Consider the following 22,035-nt stretch of genomic DNA (forward strand, 5'->3'; position numbering starts at 1 on the left):
TGATCTTCGGCTGTGTGTGTTTAAGGCTGACGAGGACATCAGGGCCTAAATGGCTGACGAGAACATCAGGGCCTAAATGGAGGGAGTATGTGATCTTGGGCGGGAGAGTGTGTGACACCCCAATAGTCCCACATCGGAAGGAAATAGTATTATTATTGGGTTTATATATGAGACTATGGATACTAGTAATAATAACTGGAATTAAATATTTTGGGCTAGTGGTTTGAGCCCAACGAATTATTATTGCTAGCGAGTTTCAGTCGTTACAGTTTGTATTTAGAAAAGTTAAACCAAATTTCTTATAACTAAATTACGTTTGACTTGGTCTGCTCTTTACGAACTAAAAGCATGGAGCATCTACTTTTACCCGGTTTTTTCTGATCACCAATCTTACCCATCTCTCTCTCTCTCTCTCTCTCTCTCTCTCTCTCTCTCTCTCTCTCTCCCTCCCCCCACCATGCCAACCTCTCTGAGTTTCTGAGGCAACGTAGAAGCAAGAGAGAGAGAGAGAGAGAGAGAGAGAGAGAGAGATGATCGATTGGTTGCTTTAATTCAAGGTACTTTTTTTCCCCCTGTTTTGTTTCTCCTTCTAGAAATTAGTTTCAATTATTATTCATAGATGTTCCCACCAGAGAAAAAAAAAAGAGCAAAAAAGAAAATCTATTACTCTTACATCTTTTGAGATGCTCATTTCAAAGAATGAATTAAAACATCTGGAATTGATTTGTTTTCCATAATTTTGTTTACATGCAGCATTCTTTATGATTTATCTACTAGGTGTTAAAATATTGTTGAATATAATAAGGGCTTGTTTGGTTCATCCATTTTTTTGAGTATGAAATGGGAATCGGTTTGATCAAATCCAGTTAATTTTTTTTGGTTCGCATGAATCAGTTTGGAATTTCTCTTCCGGACTGGAATGGGAATGACCCATTAGCCTTCAATTTGATTCCGGACTTTTAATCCGGATTGAAATTTCATTCCGGAAGCCCACTAAATTCTCTAAGCCCTTGTAACCATCTCACCCTCCTTCTCTTCACCTCTTTCTCACAAAAAAAAAAAAAAAAAAAAAACCAATCCTCTCTCAAACTCTATCCCTAACCCAATCAATAAAAGTTTTTAAAAATAAATTTGATATTTTTTTTGAAAACTTATTAGAGAATAGTATTATATTTTTCATAAATTTTAAATAATATAAATTTATATTTGAGAGTAAAATTAGTATTATAGTATTCTATAATTTTTTTAGTTTATACGAACCAAACAATGAAATATGAATAACTCATTCCAATTCCCAATCTACAAATAAACCAAATGTCTTGGAGGAGTGGGTCATTCCAATTACCATTCCAATTCATTCTCATTCCATTATCAATTCCAATTCCACCATTGAACCAAACAAGCCCTAAAAGTATTAACACATCATTTTTTTTGCAGTTTAATTAAGATTTTTAAGATAAATAATTATTTCACATAATATCATAGTAAAAGATATATTCTGAATTTTGAACATGAAATATGAAATGAAATTCGGAAAAAATTTCATCGGGCTAGATCAAAATAATTGTTTTATATTTTTTTCACGCATTTAAAATTTTATCCGCTAAACCAAATGTAGTATCTTATTCAAAGATTGAGACGTTACACAAATTAACTTGAGAATAAAAAATGATTTATGAACCATAGGAAAATTAAATTTATACTTAATACTTGCTTTAAAAAAATTTGCAAAACTACTTAAAGTAAACAAAAACAAGTAGTTGATTCATTAATACTTAGTCCTCATGCATGGAAGTACTTTTCATTTATACGAATGTATGAATAGAGACATACGAGGAGGAAAAGAGTAATTCATCTCGTAAGTCGCTTACTTTTTAGATAATTTCAAGAAAAGCCCCTATTTTTCATCTTTTATTACAAGTCGCTGAGTTTTTTTTTTTTTCCATAAATTTCTCAACCGAATATTTTTTGGATATATTTAATAATATACTATTAGATCTTTTAATTTTAATTCTTTTGTGCAAACTTGCACTTGTGTAAACATTGTATGCGCATCTCCTTACTAAAATTTTACGCTCCCTTGCCTAATAATCTATCCTTATAAATTTTATATACACGCCAAATTTTTAAAAAAATGAAATTATAATTAAGGCGAGCTTAAAGATGTGACATATATATAATGAAACTCGTTTAATCTAAAAACTCACGTGTATTGGTACATATAATACATATAAACCTTTTCCTCCTTTAGTAATTATCAGATGTGAGACTATTCACATGTAATCTCTTGACAATTTTTTTCTTCACATGCCAATCAGCCAGCCAACTCCCCCTCAAACTTAGTCGTTTTAGGCTCGTCTGAAGGATATGCCCTTCAAATTCTTGTGCTAGTCAAGAATTCATGGAGCCCGTGTGCCTGAATTGTGCCTCTCATGTCCAACTATTCAATTGCATCGACTATCTGAGTCCATATGCCACGCGTGTGCCTCTCGGACTCAATTCTTTTGAGTGCATCAATTCAATTGCACCATACCATTTAGACGAGTAGCCCAGAATCATTAAAACATCAACTTTGATACCATTTGTTAGGATTGAACTTAATCATCTTCTTTCTTTCTTTCTTTTTTTTGATAAAAGGTAGCGAGTACCTACTTCATTCATTAGGCAAAATGAACTAAGCATACATGATGGAAGTAGTCGTGGCTTGGCTTCCAAAATAAGTGTAAAAAAAATAAGCCAAAAATAAAAAGAAAAATAAGAAGCGTAGGAGAAGGCGCTGAAGAAACAGGAAGAGGGACTTAGGATAAAGAGACTAGAGAGAAGAGTCAGTGAACAGCAGAGGGCTCGCTTCACTTGGATAGCAAATGTTTGACACAGTCCAACAAGCAAGAAGAAACCGTGGGTTTCTTGCGGAAGATAAAGTTGTTCCTCTCAGTTCAGACCACCCACCAGACAGCCGACAAGAGAGTTAGGCTTCTAGTTCTCTTTCCTGCGTCGGCTAGGCTAATAGCCTTTCTCTAAAGACCTCGAACTTTCTCCATGGGCTTAGTGTAAATGGACGAGCCTTCCGCATTGAGAAATAAGTATCAGACAAATACACAATGGCTAATAAGGTGGTCTCATTTTTCCATGTCGAAAGCGCAGAAAACACATTGTTGATTCACTGGTATGCCGCATTTATGTAGACGGTCGTCAGTTAGAAGTCTCTTTCAAAGTAGTAACCAGATGAAGACTTTTATTTTAATAGGGATTTTTAGTTGCCAAATAAAATGACTCATAGGATCTCTCACACCATTGTCTGAAAGGAATAGGTAAAGAGATTTGACGGTAAATTGTTGGTTTGTAGTGCTTTGCCAGTTAACCGAGTTCGACCTGCGGATTGGACAGAAAGGCTGGAGCAGGACCTAAAACTGTAGAAGCTATCTACGACTCTGTGCGATATGATTTGCTGCAGATCTGCGACAGATAAAACGCCATCTCCAGCCGCTTGAGTTCCAGCACTGTGCCACTATAACATCTTTATTTCGCAGCCTGTCATGAATCTCCGAAAACTGTGTACTCAGAGGGGTTTCCCCAATCCAGATGTCGTACAACAGCCTGATATCTTTGCCGTCTCTGAGCTTGTAGGTTGCGCCGCATTTGAAAACGTCTCGGCAGCGCAACAAATTTCTCCACCATTGCGAATGAGGCACGAATGTTCGTCCCTAGCGTAAAGGCCTTCGTCTATTGTAGTAGTGTTCTCACCAGTTTATTCCAGAGCAAGGCAGGGTCATTGAAGAATATCCACCACCATTTGGTTAAAAGTGCCATATTCATCGATTCCGTGTTCTTGATCCCTAACCCACCTTCTGTCTTGCTTCTACAGACAAATTTCCAGCTTACCAGGCAAGCTCCCCTAGTAATTTTGGTGTAGCCTTTCCAGAAGCATGCCCTTCTTAAAGCTATAATGCGTTGCAGAACCCACTTAGGGGCCTTGAAAATGGAGAAGAAAAAGAGCGGCAGGTTAGTGAGAACGGAGTTGACGAGGATGAGTCTTCCTCATTCGGAGAGGAGCTTTGCTTTCTATCCTTCAATTATTATATTGATACGATTGATGACTGAGGACCAATTCTTCTTTCTTAGTTGCTTATTGTGCAGAGGTAAGCCCAGGTAGCAAAAAGGGAGATTACCTACTTTACATCCCAGTATAGCGGCGAGTCTCGATGCTTTGCGAGGATTGTTTTCCAAGAAGTACAATTCAGACTTGTCTTTATTGATCCTGAGTCCAGAGGCCCATTCGAATATTTTTCATACAAACCGGAGATTTCGTAAGATGCTTTTCCAAGGCTCATAGAAGAAAACTGTCTCGTCAGCATATTGGATAAGAACTATTTCACAATCTTCGGAAGGACCGATTCCGCGTAGAAGCAAGTTCTTCCTAACTCTTTCTGTTAGCCTAGAAAGACAATCAACTACCAGGAGGGAGATATAGAGGGATAGTGGGTCCCCTTGTCTAAGGCCTTTTTTCGTTTTAATCTATTTTGTCGATGTCTCATTCACTAGAATGGCAACTTTAGCATTGCAGATACACTTTGCAACCCAGGTCCACCATTTGTCATTGAAGCCAAACCACATCATTATGCTCTTCAGAGACGACCACCTGCCATTGTCGAAGGCTTTTTCAAAATCAGCCTTGATACTGACACACTACTTTCCTGTTTTGAAAGCAACTAGCTCGCTAGCTGTGACAAACGAGTCCGCCAATAGACGATCTTTAAGAAAGGCCGACTGCGAGGGCGAGACAATAGTTGGATCACTTGAGCAAGCCTATTGGTAAGAACTTTGGAGATAATTTTTGGGTAAATTACATTGTTACCTCCTGAACTTTTGACGAAGTTTCACTTTACCCCTCGAACTCCTAAAATGGACATTTAACATCCTAAACTCTAATATTTCGTTCATGTTACCCCTTCCGTCAGTTTTCCGTCAAGCTCCGTTAACCGGAAATTGACGAAAGGGTAAAACGAATGAAATATTAGAGTTTAGGATGTTAGATGTCTATTTTAGGAGTTTGGGGGGGTAAGTAAAACTTGCCAAAAGTTCAGGAGGTAACAATGCAAGTTACTCCAACTATAAATTATTTTATTATAATATGTTACTTATGGATTGACTACTAAACCTCAAGTTAGTGATCATGCTTGATTTTAAATTTACATATTTTTTTATCCTAAAACAAATCATACCATAATTTATCATACTTTAGAAGCATTGTTCTAAAGTATTATAAAATATTATTTTATATTTTTATATTAAAAATTTTTAATTGGCTGAAATAAAGTACAAAAATTTTATTTTACGCTACAATAAAATTACATTGCATAATTTCATAGAAAATAAGTGTATTTTTTAGAACAATGTTTCTAAAGATAAAAGTGACAAACGAGTACTACAGAAAATTAACTAAGAATTAAAATCTCTATATCCGAGTGAGGACAACTATTGTAAATCAACCATATTAGCGAGTGCACAAGGACAGTAGAGTGTTCGAGCGTCGTAGGTAGTTAGTATTGCACTTTTTTTATCTTTAAGCTACTCTAATTCATTTCTTTCGCTTTTATTTTATTACAATAAAATATAGAATAAATTATGGTATAATTTATTTTAGGATAAAAAATACATATATATTCAAAATAAAAAATGATCACTAATTTGAGGGTTAGTAGTTAATCCATAAGTAACATATTATAATAAAATAATTTATAGTCAAGAGTCCTATGAGGTAAATTGCACTGCTACCTTCTGAACTTTTAGCGAGTTTCACTTAACACCCCAAACTCCTAAAATTGACATCTAACACCCTAAACTCTAATATTTCATTCGTTTTACCCCTTCTGTCAGTTTCCGGTTAACGGAGCTTGACGGAAAACTGACGGAAGGGGTAACATGAACGAAATATTAGAATTTAGGGTGTTAGATGTCCATTTTAGAAGTTCGAGGGGTAAAGTGAAACTTCGCCAAAAGTTCAGAGAGTAACAATGCAATTTACCCGATAATTTTTTGTATTCTATTTATGAGACTGATAGGTCGAAAATCATTGAGCCTATGAGCTCCTTCCTTTTAGAGATGAGGCAAACAAAAGAGTAGTCTGTCGGTTCAGTGGAGAGTTTGTCCTCCTATACGTCGATGAAGATCTTGAAGATGTTCTCTTTTGACAGTTTTCCAAAAAGTTTGGAAGAAGATTAGCAAAAAATCATGCAGCCCAGGAGCCTTGTCACCTCCAAGTTGGAAGGTTGCTTTTTTGACCTCCTCAAGAGAAAATGGGGATGTAAGAGCTCGGGGGAAAGTAGTCTGTTAGACTGATATAGTCCACTCCAGTCTCCAAGGGACTATGATCTCCTATCTTGTTGTTTGAATAGTCGATTAAATCTATGACAGAAGTAGGATCTCTTGTGCACATCATTGGATATGTGTTGTCCATTGTCGTCTTCTATGACATCAATCGTGTTGGCGCGTCTTCGACCGTTGGCTACTACATGGAAGAATTTAGTGTTATCGTTTCCTTCCTTGAACCAATGCTGTTTAGCCCTGATTTTTCAGAGGATTTCTTCCTCCTCTAAAATTAGCTAGAGGCGCTTCTTAAGATCAACCCATTTATCCTGGAATTGCTGGATCAGATCCTGCAATTCTTCTAACTGATCGATTTTTTGTAGCTCTTCTTACAGGTGTTTCTTGGAGATAGATATGTTGTAGAAATGCGTCTTGCACCATTCCTTAATTCTTACTTGACAATGTCGTAGTTTAGCGGTGATAGTAAGAATGGCTGAGTCTTAGCTGGGACTTCGTTCCATTAGAGAGAAATCTTTAAAAGAAAATCTTCTTTTCTCAGCCAAACAGTCTTGAATCCGAATCTTCATGATGCCAAATGAGGTCCGAAAATATGTTCATTACTTTTCTACTCTAAGTATTCATTTTTCTTTTCAATTGATTTTTGGTGATGTTAAAGTCCCTACAGATGACCCAGTTGTTAGAACATGAGTTTTTGAAAGATAAGAGTTTCGAACAGAATTCGCCTTTTCCATCTCAACTTGGAGATCCGTAAACATTCGTGAGAAAAAAGGTCTTCCCGCTTGTAAGGTAGGTCAATAGTAGAGTCAGGGAGTGCTTTCTCATAATCACTTCTGCATAGCGAAAGTGATTTGAGTCCCAACAAGTAATTAGGCCGCCGAAAGCCCCTATGGTCGCAAGGAAATGATATTTATCAAAATTTGATTCGCAGCATGAGCGAAAAAAGAAGTGAGATACGAAATCCACCTTAGATTCTTGAAGGCAAACAACAGAACGATGCAGCTTAGAGATAACAGACTTAACAAGACAGTGTTTATGAGAGTCGTTAAGACCTCTTACATTCCAACTAAAAATGTTAAGCATCAGTAAAAAAGATAACACAAAGATTGATGGGTAGGAGAGCTGTTTTCCAAGAGATCGTAAAAAACTAGACTTCAACAGACATGAACTATTGCAATTCTTTAGCTTCAACAGTAGAGAGGTTGATGCCACAAAGAAGGGCTTCTCTTTGATTTTTTTGCTTGACAATTTGCGAGCAGCTTTACTTTGGCCGATCTTCTCTCGAAGTCGAGATTTCCTTGTCATGGCCCTCCCTAAACTAGTGCAATTAGGCAGGTTGAGTAGTCGAGTACTAGTAGTCCTAGGGGAGTCCGAGGCAAGTTCTCCGTCAGTTGGATCTAGGGGATCAAGATCCCTTCCAGGGGCTCCATAGTTAGTGAAAGAGAGGAATCTGGAGGCCCCGTATCAAGTCCAAGGTTCAGTCCTAGCAAGACCATAGATGGGCCCACCATAAACAGTCCAAAGCAGGCCAAAGTCGGGGCAACAAAGGGGCCCAACTAGAAGTAGATAAGACTCAGAGAATTAAAAAGGCCGGCTTTAGGTAGGGGCGGAAGATCGAGGCCCAGTTTGAGAGAGATAGGTCCAGGCACTTGGAGTGAAAGAATCCAACCGGTATTAGTGGGATTGGGTCCCAAGGAGAGGGCTCCATTATCCACCGCTAAACAAAAGCTCGAGAATCCCAAGGGTGGACAACGGCTACTGCCATAAAAAGTTCCACTTTTCTCCACAGTCTCGAGACTCCCGTAGTTTCCATTCCTATGTTCGTAAGACTAGCGCGGATCCCAGCGCATAACTTGTGAGGCCCCATTCAAGAAAGTGGGAAACACAAGACAAAGAGGAGGTATAGCCGAAGGAAACGTTGCATGGTTGAAGCACTCTGAAGATTTTGTACGTTCGATAACCATTAAGTCCGATTTCCCAGAAGGGGAAAGGTCAAGCTTTTGAGAATTCGAAAAGGAGGTTGACCATTCAACTCCTCTTTAAAGTTCACCGTCGCTTGGAGAAGCAAAAGCAGATGGCCCCAGTGACAGTGTAGGGGGGCCGCGTTCGGCTGGTGGGTCTCTTCTACGGCCAGCTGGAAGGTAGCCACCACGCATTTTGTCTCGAATTTTCGAGGAGTTCCAGGAGTCGTCTCTGTCAAAGCCGTCGCCGTTCATTGAACATCGCGCTTCAGCATTACCGAAGTCGCGACGATCTACTTCAGTTGACCTTGCATCAGGGTCATGGTGATATGAACGCTCATTATGAGGTGGAGGGGGATTACCGCGTCCGTTGTTGCCACCGCGCCCCCACCTATCTAGCTAGACCAAGACCGAGATAGATATATCACCGAATGTAATCTCTAGATTCTCAGGGATGTTGGAGAGGTGGTTCACGGTGACGAGGCATCGATAGCAAGAGAGGTTGATCATGCGCGAGGTGAAGTCGTCCGCTCTAATGAACCTTCCGAAGCCACTGACGAGAGCTGCATCAGTACGAGATGACCAGCATTCATAGGGAAGGCTAACCAGTCGGATCCAGACTTGATAGGGAATCGAAGAGCGTCGTGCACTATTGTACAGGTTCCAGGCAAATCATTAAAATTTGAAATCCCCCAGGCTGATTACTTAACGCTGCATGATATAGTCGCTCTGGACCCATTTAGGAAGGAAAATGACATAGTCTCTTTCGCTGTTACGGGCAACGTGGAAGTCGGTTGGGTAGCCATCGAAACGGTTTGCAAGGCCGTCGGCAATGGTTTCCTGGGGGAAGTGGCCAAGGTTCACCGGGGGGACCACATCGGCAAGTATCGCGTTGCGTCAATGATTTTGCCGGGCAAAGAAATCTTCAGAAGGTGGAACGAAAGAGCTCAAGTAGGCCGGGCGAGCGTACATGGCTCTATAGATGTCCATCGGCAGTCGATTCATACAGGCCCGTGCTTTGTGCCCTATTTTGAAGCACCAGGCACACCGAATAGCATCTCGACATCGGGAGACTCTATGATCTCTTTGGAGGCACCTAAAGCACTTGCCGGAGTGGGAGGTGGATCGGTTGGATTTGCTGTGGCTGAAGAAGTGGGATCGTGAGTAGTTTCGGGGTGAAGCAGTGGAAGCTGGACAGAGCAATGCGTCTCTGTAGGACTTCTTATAGGGTGGAGTAAAATGCCTGTTGCTCGTATAGCGCTCATCAGGCCATGTCTTGTCATCAGCCTGAAAGTTGTTTCCAAGCTGAGGTTTAGGAACCGCACATTGTCCAAGGACTAAAGAAGAGTCGTCCTTGCAGAAGTAGATAACCGTAGTTAAGGCTAGCCCTGCAGCATCTGCCCAGAGTACCTTCTTGGTGGAGGAGCTTTGGTACGTGGCTAGCTTAACTCCGTTACTCAAATGGTGAAAAGCTCGTTTGAGCCCTTACTCAAATGGTGAAAAACTAGTTTGAGCCCTTGGAATCTGCGCTCCAGTTCTGGGTCTAGCTTAGAGTGAGGAGAGCGGATGGTTTCCCTCCAAGGTCCACCCCTGTCCTGGTGCTCCGTCTTCTGATAGTTCCTGGGCTCCGAGGTCTCCACGACCTTCCCTCGTCGCTTCGTCTCCGCCGTATCTTCCTTTGATGTTTCTACCGTGGTCCCTCTACTCGGCGACTCCACCGTCCTCTTTCTCCTCGTCGTACTTCCAAGACTCCGAGGTACGCTCGCGGGGAGAAGTGTGAGAAAACATCTGTCCAAGAATGCCCTTTAAGTTCTTCTTATGAGTCACTACGAAGTCACTCATTCCACCCCATACATTTCTGGGCCACTCAGTAATTCATCGAGCCCATGTGCCTCGCTTGCATTACTCGTGTTAGACTAATTAAACGGGCCAATTATCCGACCCCTTGCACCTAATCTATGCCTCTCGGGTCTAATTAATTCTTTTGGGTGCATCAACTGGATTGCACCAAGGCACATAGACAAGTAGTCAAAGATCATTAAACTATCGGCGTTGATGTTGATACCACTTGTTAAGAAGTTCTGAGCCTAGCTTAGCCCACATGAGTCGAAAACTGTGACATCTTTAATAAAATTCATTCAATCTAAAAGTTCGAGCCTACTATATATGTTTGGGGTTTGTTAGTATATATCAATTACTATTTACTCTCTTACTAATTATCTGACATAAAACTATTTACAAGTAAACTATTAACAATAAAAGCATGAAAAGTTAGGGACTTTATTCAGAAATTCTCCTAAAAGATATCAAATTCAATATGACCAAATGATACAAAAGATGATCAGAAAAAGACATCTTAACAAAATTCTCCTATAAAAATGGATGCACCAAACTTGCTCTTACACAACTAATTAAATTATTGCCACCTATTTTAATCGTTGTAGGTGTGCAACATTAGACCTAATAGAGATTTTACTAACTAAATATATAATTATAAAAATATATACAATTTTATAATTATAATTAGGAGATGCTAGATGAAAATTGGATGAGAGATATAATCAACAATTAATTATGATTCGTAGATTAAACTAAAAAATAAAAATTAAATCATCATAACGTCCACGTGGCATTATAAAAATCTTTTGATTTGTTAGTAGTTTACCCATATAGTATAATAGTGTAGGAACCCGCGCGATGCGGCGGATATAATCATATTTGATTAAATTTAATAATATAAAAAATACTTTAAAACTCTTAGAATAAAATTATAATTTAATAAAAAATAACGAAAGATAAAAAAAATTATAGAAGAAAAAAATGTGTTACATAAAAATCGGACCCCTTTGTATCCTCATTTAGGGCATTCTCTACTAACACCGATACTTTCGTGAAATATCATAGCGCCTTCAACTCTTTTTCGGCAAGTTCTATACATTACAAATATAAGTGGTCGACATCGAGGGAGAAAGGTTCGAGGCTAGGGTTAGAGTTCGACTCACTCGATGTTGACGGTGAGAGCGAGGGCGGTGCGCTTGCGGGCTCGAGGGGAGCGGACGTAGTAGGCGAGGTCGTTGTCGAGAATGCCATTTGCCGTGCCCACAGGCTTCTCGGGCAACGATTCTTAGAAAATAGAAACTAATGAGAGGGAAGTCGAAGTAGCGACGTTACAAAGAAGGAATTATGAGATGGGAAGTCGAAGAGACATACGTTATAAAAAAAAAATTAATAAGACGGGAAGCCGAAGAGGTAGACGTTACAGGGAAGGAAAGCCGAAGAGACCGCTTAGTCATTTGGTTCAAAAGAGAGGCAATTGATGGTGAAAGATAGGCTACCACGTGGCAAGATTAGGGAAAATAATGTTAAGGTATAGGTGCGGCAAGAATACAATTAAACAAATTGTGTACATGGCAAAAGCCAAAAATGACGTTCTCGTTCTTTTATTTTTTCATTTTTTACATCAAATTATTAAGTTTTCAGTTTTTCTTTAGGAAAAATCAGCTTCCGCTTATTTTAGAGGAATATATGAATATTCCAGTAGCGCTTTTATCTTGTATCATCCTTTTTGAAAATTTGCTTATGTGAACATTTTGTTACATATATTAATTACAATTTTCTCTCTTATCACCTAATACTAGGGGTGAAAATAGTCGAATACGATCGAATTTTCACTAAAGCAAATCTTCATCCATATTTTTGTTCAGATACAAATTCGGATTCGAATATGCTAAATTTTATTACCATATCCGCTTAAAACAAATCCAGATTCAGATATGAGTTGGATTCATATTCGGATATTCTTCATAATAATACAAATTGATATGCACATATAATTATAAACTAAAACTAATGTCAATAAAACACACAATGTAATTACATGTTCACACTCGTCTTCAAACTTTACATACCTATATTTTACTCAATAAAATAACATTTTAAATAAATATAGATATAATTTTTGTGAAATTTATAGTAAAACAAATAAAAAATATGATACAAAGCCATTTCATCTTATTGCAATATATATTTACATCTCTTTTGTCTTTTTGAGATCAAAATGGTCGAATACAATCGGATTTTTTAAAAAACTGTATTCGCGTCCATTTATTTCTATTTTTTGCGGAATGCAAATTTGGATATAAATATGTGACGAATATTATATCTTGGACATTCACATTTACATCTTATAGAGTTTCATGTGAAATTCAATCAGAGTTTATCCTAACCACTTTTACCCCTACCTAAGACTCTATCCTGACTTTTACACACACACAAATAAACTTTAATAAAAGATTGGAGAACTTTTCTGACATTGTCTTCAAAGTAAAGGATGTGAGCATAAATTATTCTTTTAAAAACCATATTCTCAAATCTACTTTAGTGACAAGTTAACCACCTTCCTCCTTTATCATACCAACCTACAGCTTCTCATTGTGGGCACACAAACAACAAGCTTTCATGGCTACATCAAAGCAAAAGGAAGGTGCAACCACCCTGAGAGAGAAGACAAGCAGCAGCAGCACAGTCTCTTCGACCCGCCGCAGCCCGTCGTCCCGATCGTCGCTTCCGACCTCCCCCAAACGCCGCCCGGAGAAACCGACTGTGCCGTCTCGCGGGCTTACTGCAGTTACCGCAAGCACCGCCGTCGTGAAGCCTCCGTCGACAAGACGATCGACGGAACGAAATGCGCCTCCAACAACTGCCCTGAAGGAGAGAGCAGTGCTTAAGGCTCCACCTTCCTCGTCGAAAGCAGTAGCTTCTCACAAGCACTTACCAGAAAAGCCCTCAGCAAGTGCTTCTTCCAAAAGTAGAACCAGCCACACTTCATCTGTCGTGGTGAGGGGGAGGAGCCCCGGGGCGGTCGTAAAGAGGAAAGAAGCTAAGAATGGTTCATTATCAAGGACAAGTAGTGATCCTGGGTTGCTAGAGTTTGCTGCATTAAGTTTACTCGGAAACAATAAGATCGAAGAGAGTACTGAAACCACTGTAAGCATATCGTCGATGGAAGATCACTTGCCGAACGAACTACTCCCCAACCCCATTGATGCGAAAGCCGCAGAAGATGCTCCTCCTCCTCCTCCTCCTCCTCCTCATGAATGTAATAAGCAGCAGCATGAACAAAGTCCTTTAGAAAGTGAGGGAGTAGTGCATGAAGATGGAAGCAGGAGCAATGAAGAGATGATCAAAGAGGACAATATTGAAATTGCACACAACACTACTTTAGAGGATCCAAAGGGAGGAGGAGGTGATGAGGTGGGGAATTATGAGAAGGAGAAATTAATGTTGGAGGTGAAGAAGAACATAGAAAAGAACATAGAGACCAAGCATGGGGGAAAGAAGGAGGCTGTGAAGAGCAATGATGTGATAGAGGAGACAAAGAGTAAGTTGCTGGAGAGGAAGAAGAGCAAGGTGAAGGCTCTGGTGGGAGCCTTTGAGACTGTGATGTCACTGCATGGGAGTGAGGTTCAAACTGATCAAACCCAGGAGAAGGGAGGAGGGGAAATGGATTGAATCCTAGCTCTCATCTTCAAGATGCTTTAAATTTTGTAAGTGCTTGAACTAATTAATATTGCATTCTCATTTGTTCTGATCTTTCAGTAACTACTTGTAAGGGAAATTAATTTTATCCTTGATGTATACATAATTTTTGGTGATTTGAATACAATTATTTTGATTGTTTATTTCTCTGCAATATATATGGTAAATAAACTATAAATGTATGGAAATATCTTGAATTTATAAGATATCTTAGAGTGGGTGACGATATTTGTGACTCTTATTTTGATAGAAATAGAATAAGTCTAGATTAAATTAGGTGTTTGTTAAACAACAAGTAAAGAACCATGTATAAAACTTGACATTTCAAAGGTATTGGCATATTTGTGTCGTGTCCATCTCAGACATGTTTTCTAACGAATCAGATACTCTATGGATATGTGTTCACTGCGTGTTTTATATCCTCTTACGCACACTTTACATATTCATCTCATATTTGTTAGGTGTCCTTCTCGATCTTGCACAGCCATATTAATTACTAGTTTAAAGTGCGCCAAATTAAGCCCATAAAAGAGAATGTAAGCAATTAATTATTTTGTTTCCTTGCATATAGCTTAAATGGTTGTTGGGATTACTATTGTCATTTTTTATATGTTGCATGGCTGATTCTAATTGCATATAATTATTTTTTAGTTTAAAAATTGTTAGGAAAGTCCAATTGCTTCCTTTAGGCAAGAAAACAATTACGAGAGTGTATTTCTTTACAAAATTAATAATACTGCCTTTATATATAGTGTAGAGTTACTATACTTTTGAAAGCATAAAAGAGTTAGTACTTCCGGCTTAGATCAAGTGTTGCATGGTCAGGATGATAGTGATCCCCTTTTAGAGTTGAGTGATTTTCGATGAGTGAGTTATCCCCATAGGATAAGCAAATGTTAGAAATAGTTAAAGAAGTTGATTTGAAGGCTAAAAAGTTGGAAGCACCAAATAAGTACCAAACTTTTTATACTTCCGAAAGTAGTAATTTTATTCTTATATTGTGTCGATCTGTATGATAATTTTTATAAAGTCTGGAAGTCACTGTATTTCAATCATGTCGTTTTCATGTCAGTGATTTTTAACCTAACTAGCTACTAACTTGGAATGGACAAACTCTATCAAAAACTCTGTTCATATCAAAATCAAATCTATAAATATCAGCTCCAGAAAACACTCTTAAGTAGTTTTTAAATTTTTTTTATTTGTGGTTGATGGACCTTTCAACTTTTCATTCTTTTAACGTCAGTTGCTTTTCCAAATTGAACCGGATTTGCTAAACTTAAAAACTACAATAGCTATGAATCATTAATAGGCCAGTAGGGCCGGCCCTTACTGGCCTCCCGAATCAGCTAGCCACAAGAAATGACTTGCCCTTATTGGATACTTACATTTATACATGAGGAGGGTGTACCCTACAGGGATTTACACATACACTCTATCTCCACCTCTTCTGCTTCTTTTGTTCTTCTTCCAGTGTTGCTTCCTACTTCCATGAACATATTTTCGGAGCTCTTCATCCTTGCTTACTATTTTACTTATATATTGCTGGATCTCTGAGAGCTTAGCGGATTTATATTGTGCCATATATTTTGGAGATGTACTGATAGGATATAGCTCGTAGTCATTGTATTGCTAAAAGTAATCACTGAAACATCGTTCATGCACACATGGAGAGGCAATCTTATTTCTAAGACAGTACATTGCATGTCTCGACCCACACACTATTTCTAATCTTCTAGCTAGTCTCTATCTATATATATGTTTGCTATAGAAAAATATATATACATTACTCACTGTTTTGAAAATCTTGAACCTTACCTATATCCTATTATTCACTGTTTGAACACACTGAAATTTTTAAAATAATTTTTCTACTAAAAGAATTAATAAAGATTAATGTTCAACACAACTTGACTATCTAGTTCACAAAAAGCTATTTCATCAACCTCTTTAAGCAAATGGTAGGATATATAGTTCTGCTAATATAAATCGCAACCACATCTTCAGTTTACCAGATTATCGAAACTCAATGAGAACTTGCATTTGCAGCAAGTCATATGGAACATACAAATTAAGGTAAAACTTAAAACCCATATATAACATAATCATGGCTAAAAACAAACCTTGCATTTTTTTTTTTATTATGTAAAAAAATACATTTTGAATTATCAAAAACATCTTACTATCAAAATCACAAACAACTAACTATCTTCATAAAATGAAACCATAGAAAGAGCGCAATGCTAACGATTTGATTACGGTCAAGTGTTTAACTAAGTTCCAGGAAACGTCGAGCCATCGGGTGTTGTGCGTGGGACAAATTCGCCGGATGGAGCACCTCAACGACTTCTCCTGCCACCAAAAGGCACACCAAATCGGCGATCCGTTGGATCTGCTTCACGCTGTGAGACACCATTACTGTCGTGAGCCCTCGAGTCTTCTTTAGCCGGACGATCGCCTCTTCGATGTTTTGCGTCGATATGGGGTCCAATGCACTAGTGGGCTCATCCAACAAGAGTACCTTCCCAGGACAAAACCAATGCACTACAAGTTTAGGATTTAAAACCTAACTTGGCAGGAGGAACAAGAATAATTTACAAAAAAGTCCCTAACATCTTAGATAATTTTGATAAAGTTTTCTAACTTCTCGTTTTATTAATCTAGGCTAAATTATAGAAAATCCCATTGTAAATACTCCTTTTTTTCACTTTTCTCTTTTTACTTTACAAAATCTATATTTTACTCTCTCAAAGTTTCAAGTTGATGTAGTTAACCCTCCTCCGTCAAGATTCCATCATTGCTCCGTCTATTTCATATATATTATACCAAAAATTCCCCTTAGAACAGCAAGAATATATTAAAAAAGTGTGTTTTCACTCTAGCTAGAACAAGTATAATAATTAAGAGCAATTTGGTTATTTGGCCATCTCTATATTAATGTCATAACCTTCTGAAAATAGGTAATTTGAAAATTATGAAGGATAAGTAGAATAGTAAGTATTTTCAAAGAGTAGTTTTTTTTTGTGTGTGTTTTAGCCTTTTATGTAAGTCTCTAAATTTTGAATATTTCTTTCACGAAAATTCTCACTTAACATGTTTCAAAGAAATATAAGAATATTCCATTAACGGCTTTAAATTTTATCCTTATTTTTTTAATTTATGATTGTAAATGTTGGATATACGCTCTTCTATTGCAATATTATTCTCTTTTCCTTCTAACTTTAAAAATATCAAGTGGATATCAAATTTTTAAGAGTAAAACTTTACCAGAGTTTTAAAAATCATAATTTGTAATAGAATATGTTTAGATTATGCAGAAATTTACGTAGTTGAAAATTTAGGAACTTTAATTTTTGAAATTGTCCAAAACATTAGGGATTTGTATGAAAACTCCCTAGGAAATAATGGCAAAAGTTCAAAGTTGACCAAAAAGAGGAGAGAGACCTCAGGGTCGTTGGCTAGTGTTCGGGCCAGGGCGACGCGTTGGGCTTGTCCCACAGAGAGCTCGGACGCAGGCCTAGACACAAGCGACGGGTCGAGATCTGCCAAGCTCAATAGCTTCTGAACTTCAGCGTCCGAGAGCTTCTTTCCTCTTAGCTGAGGTCCAAATCTCACATTTTCTGCCACGGTACCTGATTCATTCGCCAAAGAAGAACATAAGCAAGACCAAAAGTTATACAACATAAACACAATAAGGGCCGGAAAACCCATCAGACCAAAAACAAATTATAACTTGGCAAGGTTTTGCATATGATATTTATGCATAGTTTCAGAGTAAAAACCTAATACGTCATGCAGAGCAAACTGATTCCAATAAAAATTAATGTCAACAGGTCGGATTCTGGCTGGATGTTTAAAAATCCAAACTTGGACGCGACTACCGAACCCGAAATCGGAACCCGAATCTGAACCTAAACTCGTCGGGTTTAAAAATACATAAATCAAAATCAAACTCGAGAAAAGATCGAAATCCGAACCCGCTAGGTTTTAAAAATTCATAATCAAAACCGAACTGATAAAAAAAAAACTGAAAATCCCAACCTAAATTTAAAAACACAAATTCCAAAACAATCATTTCTCTTTACGAAATTTCAAAATATATCATACTCTAATCTAAACACAAATTCAATCTTGGATATATTATATATAATACAAAACAGGTTGGTACTCAAGTTTCCGAATGCACTCGGGTTCGGGTGGGCTCTAAAGAGAAAAATCATTCTGGAACATAAATTCCTTGAATTTTTATTTTTATACTCATAACTACTGAAGCCATATTAATTTGTTTGGTATTTGTTAAACATATTCCGTTCAAATTCCGATTTAGGTAAAATTTAGCGTATCCCTACCCATTGAAATTACCGTGAGAAACGGATTCTTAGCCTAGGAGACTGGTCTATGGTGGACCTGGTTTAGGGCGACATGGCCGCCACCGGTAATGATATCAACCAACAAGGCCAATGGTCCGTGAAGCCGTGATGACGTCAGCAAGAAATATCCAAAGCGTGGACCGCATTGGAGGGCGGTGTGGGGCCCCCCAACCTGCGCCAGTTGGGCGTAGTGCGCCTCTTATCGTTTCAAAAAGAAAAAGTAGTGGTGAATATGTACGGAAACTCAAGTATTATGTCACTTTGAATTGACCTCTCTTTCCATTTTTTTAATTTGAGTTTTTTCTTTTAATTTTGGGTAAAAAACAATTTATCATTTTATGATTCTATTAGTTGTTATTAAATTATTAAATTAAATTAAATCATCAAAGAATTAGAAGTAAATTTAAAAAAAAAAAAAAAATTTTTTTTGAGAAATAGATAGCACGCTACCCACTTCGTTTAGTTCATTTAGAAATAAACTTAAGCTGGAAATGTGAATCAACTAAGATTCGAACTTGAGTCTCGGATACCAACCACTAAGCCATTTCCCACTTGCTCTAGAAACGGTAAGTTTTATTTTTAAAAAGTTAAAAACCAATTTCAAAAACCACTTATAGTTGAGTGGTCACATTGCATTTTCACCGGAAGAAACCGATGTTGAAAATTTTTTTTTTTTTTGAGAGATAGGTAGTACGCTATTCGCTTCGTCTATTTCATTTAGAAATAAACTTAGCTGAAAATATGAATCAATTAGGATTCGAACTTGGGACCTCAGGTACCAACCACCAAGTTTTTGCCACTTACTTTAGGGATGGTCAGTACCAATGTTGAAAGTTAGTGTCCATCAATTAGTTACGATGTATACATTGCAATCTACTTAGTCATAATATATAATAAAAAAAACAAGTAATTATACTGATATGTCAAATTATATATTGAATTATTTTTTAGAAAAAATGAAAAAGAAAATAATAGTGATGCCAAGTGAGGCCTAAAAAAGTATTGATTTTATTTTTCTATATATTTTGGGTTAATGGGAAAAGAAATAATCTTTTCATCTTTTTTCTTTTTTTTTAACATATAACAATAATTATCATGAAAACTATTTTTTGCTCTTTTTTTTTCCCCCTTTTCTCCTCATATTCCAAACTAAATAAAAGCAATGCATCAGTGAGTTGGAAAGAGTAATTTCAAGAATAATCCAAATTGAATTTCAAGATAGAAAATTAAGATCAATTTTAGCCAAATTTTAGCCACATCAAATTCGTATTTCTTCAAAACAAAAAGGAAAAAAGAAGAGGAACCAAATTGCAAAATAAGGTCCTATTTGGTGCGGTATTTATTTTTTATTATGTTTGATAGAATTTTGTATATATATCAGAAAGTATAAAAGTGGTCAGTAAATTACTTTCAATCCTCTCATCTAAAATCTTACTTACAACAAAATACAAAATCTTAAGAGTAACTTTTTTTTTGCTTTCAATTATTTTTTAAACAACTTGTCATCTATTACTTAGTCGTATTGTCCAATACATTCTAATCTAATAAACTATAACAATAAAAAAAGAAAATTTCTCCAACATATCAAATTATATGTATAATTAATTAGGGTTTTAAAAAGTAAACCAAATGAGACCTAAATATCAAATTTTGAGCTGGTGGATTGACGGGGATATCCTTGGGATAGCCCTTTTTTGCAGAAACATAGAACTATGCAAAACAGGGAAGAGAAAAAGTCTAATTAGATAAAGTTGGAAACAACAAATTAAGATTGCAACCAATTTGGTTTCCTAAGAATGTCTTATTCCAAAGATAGCAACATGGTATCCTAAAATTGGCATGGTTTGGGCATTGGACTTGGATCTTTAATTTATTTATTAAACTCTTGAACGCTATTTAGTCGAAATTAATTTAGACCAAAAAGTATGTGAAGATATGTTTTTCTATTTTTCGATAAGACCGCAAGATGAAACTAGTTTGATTCACGCATTTTGTTACTTACAATTCTTATTACATGTAATTTAGCTTTCCCTGGAATACCGACCGAAGTCTAACTGACAATCGATATTTTCTGCATCCCGTAAATGTTTGACTTAATATTATGGGCCTAAACAATTCAACTTCTACCCGAATACTTACATGGAGATATCTCATAAACATGTAAAGAAGGATATTTTGGATTATTTATATTTAACAATTTCTTTTGAATTATTGGTGAATTATTGGGTTTTTTACTTCTTCTTTGTAGATAAGTAACTCAAAAAGCCTATTCATGTAGGCAAACAATCATGCAATTGGTTCAGTCCACGGCTAAAAAAAAAAAAAAAAAAGAGTTAATTTCATATAGATTACTGCAAATATAGTGAATGATAAATATATTTATATAAAATTCAACTTTCATATATTTTTTCTATAAAAATTTTGATACTTTCAAATATATCCCTCTAGTTTGTTACCGTCAGAGAATCGTTAAAAAACTGTTCATATGTTTAATTTTACCATCACAAATATGTCTCTCCAATAGCCATAATAGTATAATATAAAAAAAATAAAAATGTCAAAATCTAACTAGGGTTAAGTATTTAACCTATAATTAACTAAATTTTTCTGATAAATTTTTTAAATATATTTGAAGATATCAAAATTTTTATAGAAACAACATATAAAAATTGAACATTATATAAATATATTTATCATTTATTATATTTATAAGAACTTAGAATGACAAAATTTATTGGAACACCAAAATAATTCGATAGGAATCGGTACAGAATTAGTCTTCCTAAGAAACGGGTGGGCGTACCTTCGAACATGGCTGGGAGTTGGAAGAGCATGCCGACCTTGCGGCGGAGGGCAAGGACATCGAGGCGGCAGATGTCGTGGGCATCGAGGAAGACGGATCCCGGGGCGGGCTCCCAGAGGCGGTTGAGGGCGCGGAGGAGCGTCGACTTGCCGCTGCCGCTGGGGCCGATCACCCCCACGATCACCCCCGCCGGCACGTCCAGGCTCACCCCGCGCAGTATCTCTTCCCCCGTCGCCTCCGACCGCTTCGTCAGGTTCTGCACCCGGATCTTCGCCCCCGCCCCCGCTCCCGCGCCCGCGCCCGCAGCCGCTGTTGCTGTGATCCCTCCGTCCACGTCCACTAGCAGATGCTCTCGCACCTCCTCTATTTTCTCGCACGATCGATAGTCATCAAAAGCCAAAGTTTAGTTATCTTTAATTCTTGATATATATATAAATGAAGATTCTTTTGACGCGCTAAGTTTGATCGATCATATATCCTTATTATGGTTGGAATGAAATAGTGATTGATATTCTGATCAGATTCTGCGATGCAATTAGTGACCAGAGACCGAGGCATGGCCACGGAGGCAGCGACGAGGCAACTGAACAAAATAGACGGGGGAGAAGAAAGAAGATAAGTGTTTGTTACCCGCAGCTGAACCCATTCAGGAAATGAGCCGATTGAGGAGACAGAGAAAGAGAGGAAAAGTGTTATACCATCTGTATAATTAGTTAGATTCTTTTATATATATATATATATATATATATATATATATATATATATGTATAGAATTCTCTTGTATAGTTGATGTGGACTCAGGTGTAGATTGGGAACGTCTTTTAGTGAGGATGGTTTTATTGGAGGGAGGGGAGGAAAAGGGCATTTTTGGCCTTGAAAAGTGGAGATGTAATATAAATTAAGCAAGAATACTAAAAGGCTTTCAATGAAGGGGAATGTGGTTATTTTATTGTTTTATTGATGAGAAAATGCTAAGATAAAACGTGGAGGTGGGTTTTCAGAGAAACTAGGATTATTTTAGGGAGAAGATCCGTTGTGG

At 37.3% G+C, this 22,035-nt stretch overlaps 2 protein-coding genes across 2 annotated transcripts; one reads left to right on the forward strand and one right to left on the reverse strand.

The window, feature by feature from the left end:
* Nucleotides 1–440: 440 nt before the first annotated feature.
* On the forward strand, nucleotides 441–13,984 carry LOC109705805 (verprolin-like). The gene is made up of 2 exons (XM_020226583.1): nucleotides 441–557; nucleotides 12,710–13,984. The coding sequence occupies exon 2, from the start codon at nucleotides 12,744–12,746 to the stop codon at nucleotides 13,794–13,796; it is 1,053 nt and encodes a 350-aa protein (XP_020082172.1). The 5' UTR covers nucleotides 441–557; nucleotides 12,710–12,743; the 3' UTR covers nucleotides 13,797–13,984.
* Nucleotides 13,985–15,922: 1,938 nt separating this feature from the next.
* On the reverse strand, nucleotides 15,923–21,717 carry LOC109705806 (protein STAR1). Its single transcript, XM_020226584.1, has 4 exons — nucleotides 21,627–21,717; nucleotides 20,997–21,359; nucleotides 17,268–17,455; nucleotides 15,923–16,344 (listed from the first exon to the last, which is right to left on the reverse strand). Exons 1-4 carry the CDS (start codon nucleotides 21,640–21,642, stop codon nucleotides 16,093–16,095), a joined length of 819 nt encoding a protein of 272 aa, XP_020082173.1. The 5' UTR covers nucleotides 21,643–21,717; the 3' UTR covers nucleotides 15,923–16,092.
* Nucleotides 21,718–22,035: the final 318 nt, after the last annotated feature.

Source organism: Ananas comosus, unplaced genomic scaffold (genome assembly GCF_001540865.1).
Source record: "Ananas comosus cultivar F153 unplaced genomic scaffold, ASM154086v1, whole genome shotgun sequence".
NCBI lineage: Eukaryota > Viridiplantae > Streptophyta > Magnoliopsida > Poales > Bromeliaceae > Ananas > Ananas comosus.

What these genes read in the sequence shown, in the direction of transcription:
- LOC109705805 (XM_020226583.1), top strand. Translation starts at nt 12,744, where the DNA reads ATGGCTACATCAAAGCAAAAGGAAGGTGCAACCACCCTGAGAGAGAAG.
- LOC109705806 (XM_020226584.1), bottom strand. An exon ending in ACTCCCAGCCATGTTCGAAG is followed by an intron (nt 17,456 to 20,996) that starts GTACGCCCACCC and finishes CGAATGAATCAG; the next exon opens with GTACCGTGGCAGAAAATGTG. An exon ending in CACTAGCCAACGACCCTGAG is followed by an intron (nt 16,345 to 17,267) that starts GTCTCTCTCCTC and finishes TGTCCTGGGAAG; the next exon opens with GTACTCTTGTTGGATGAGCC.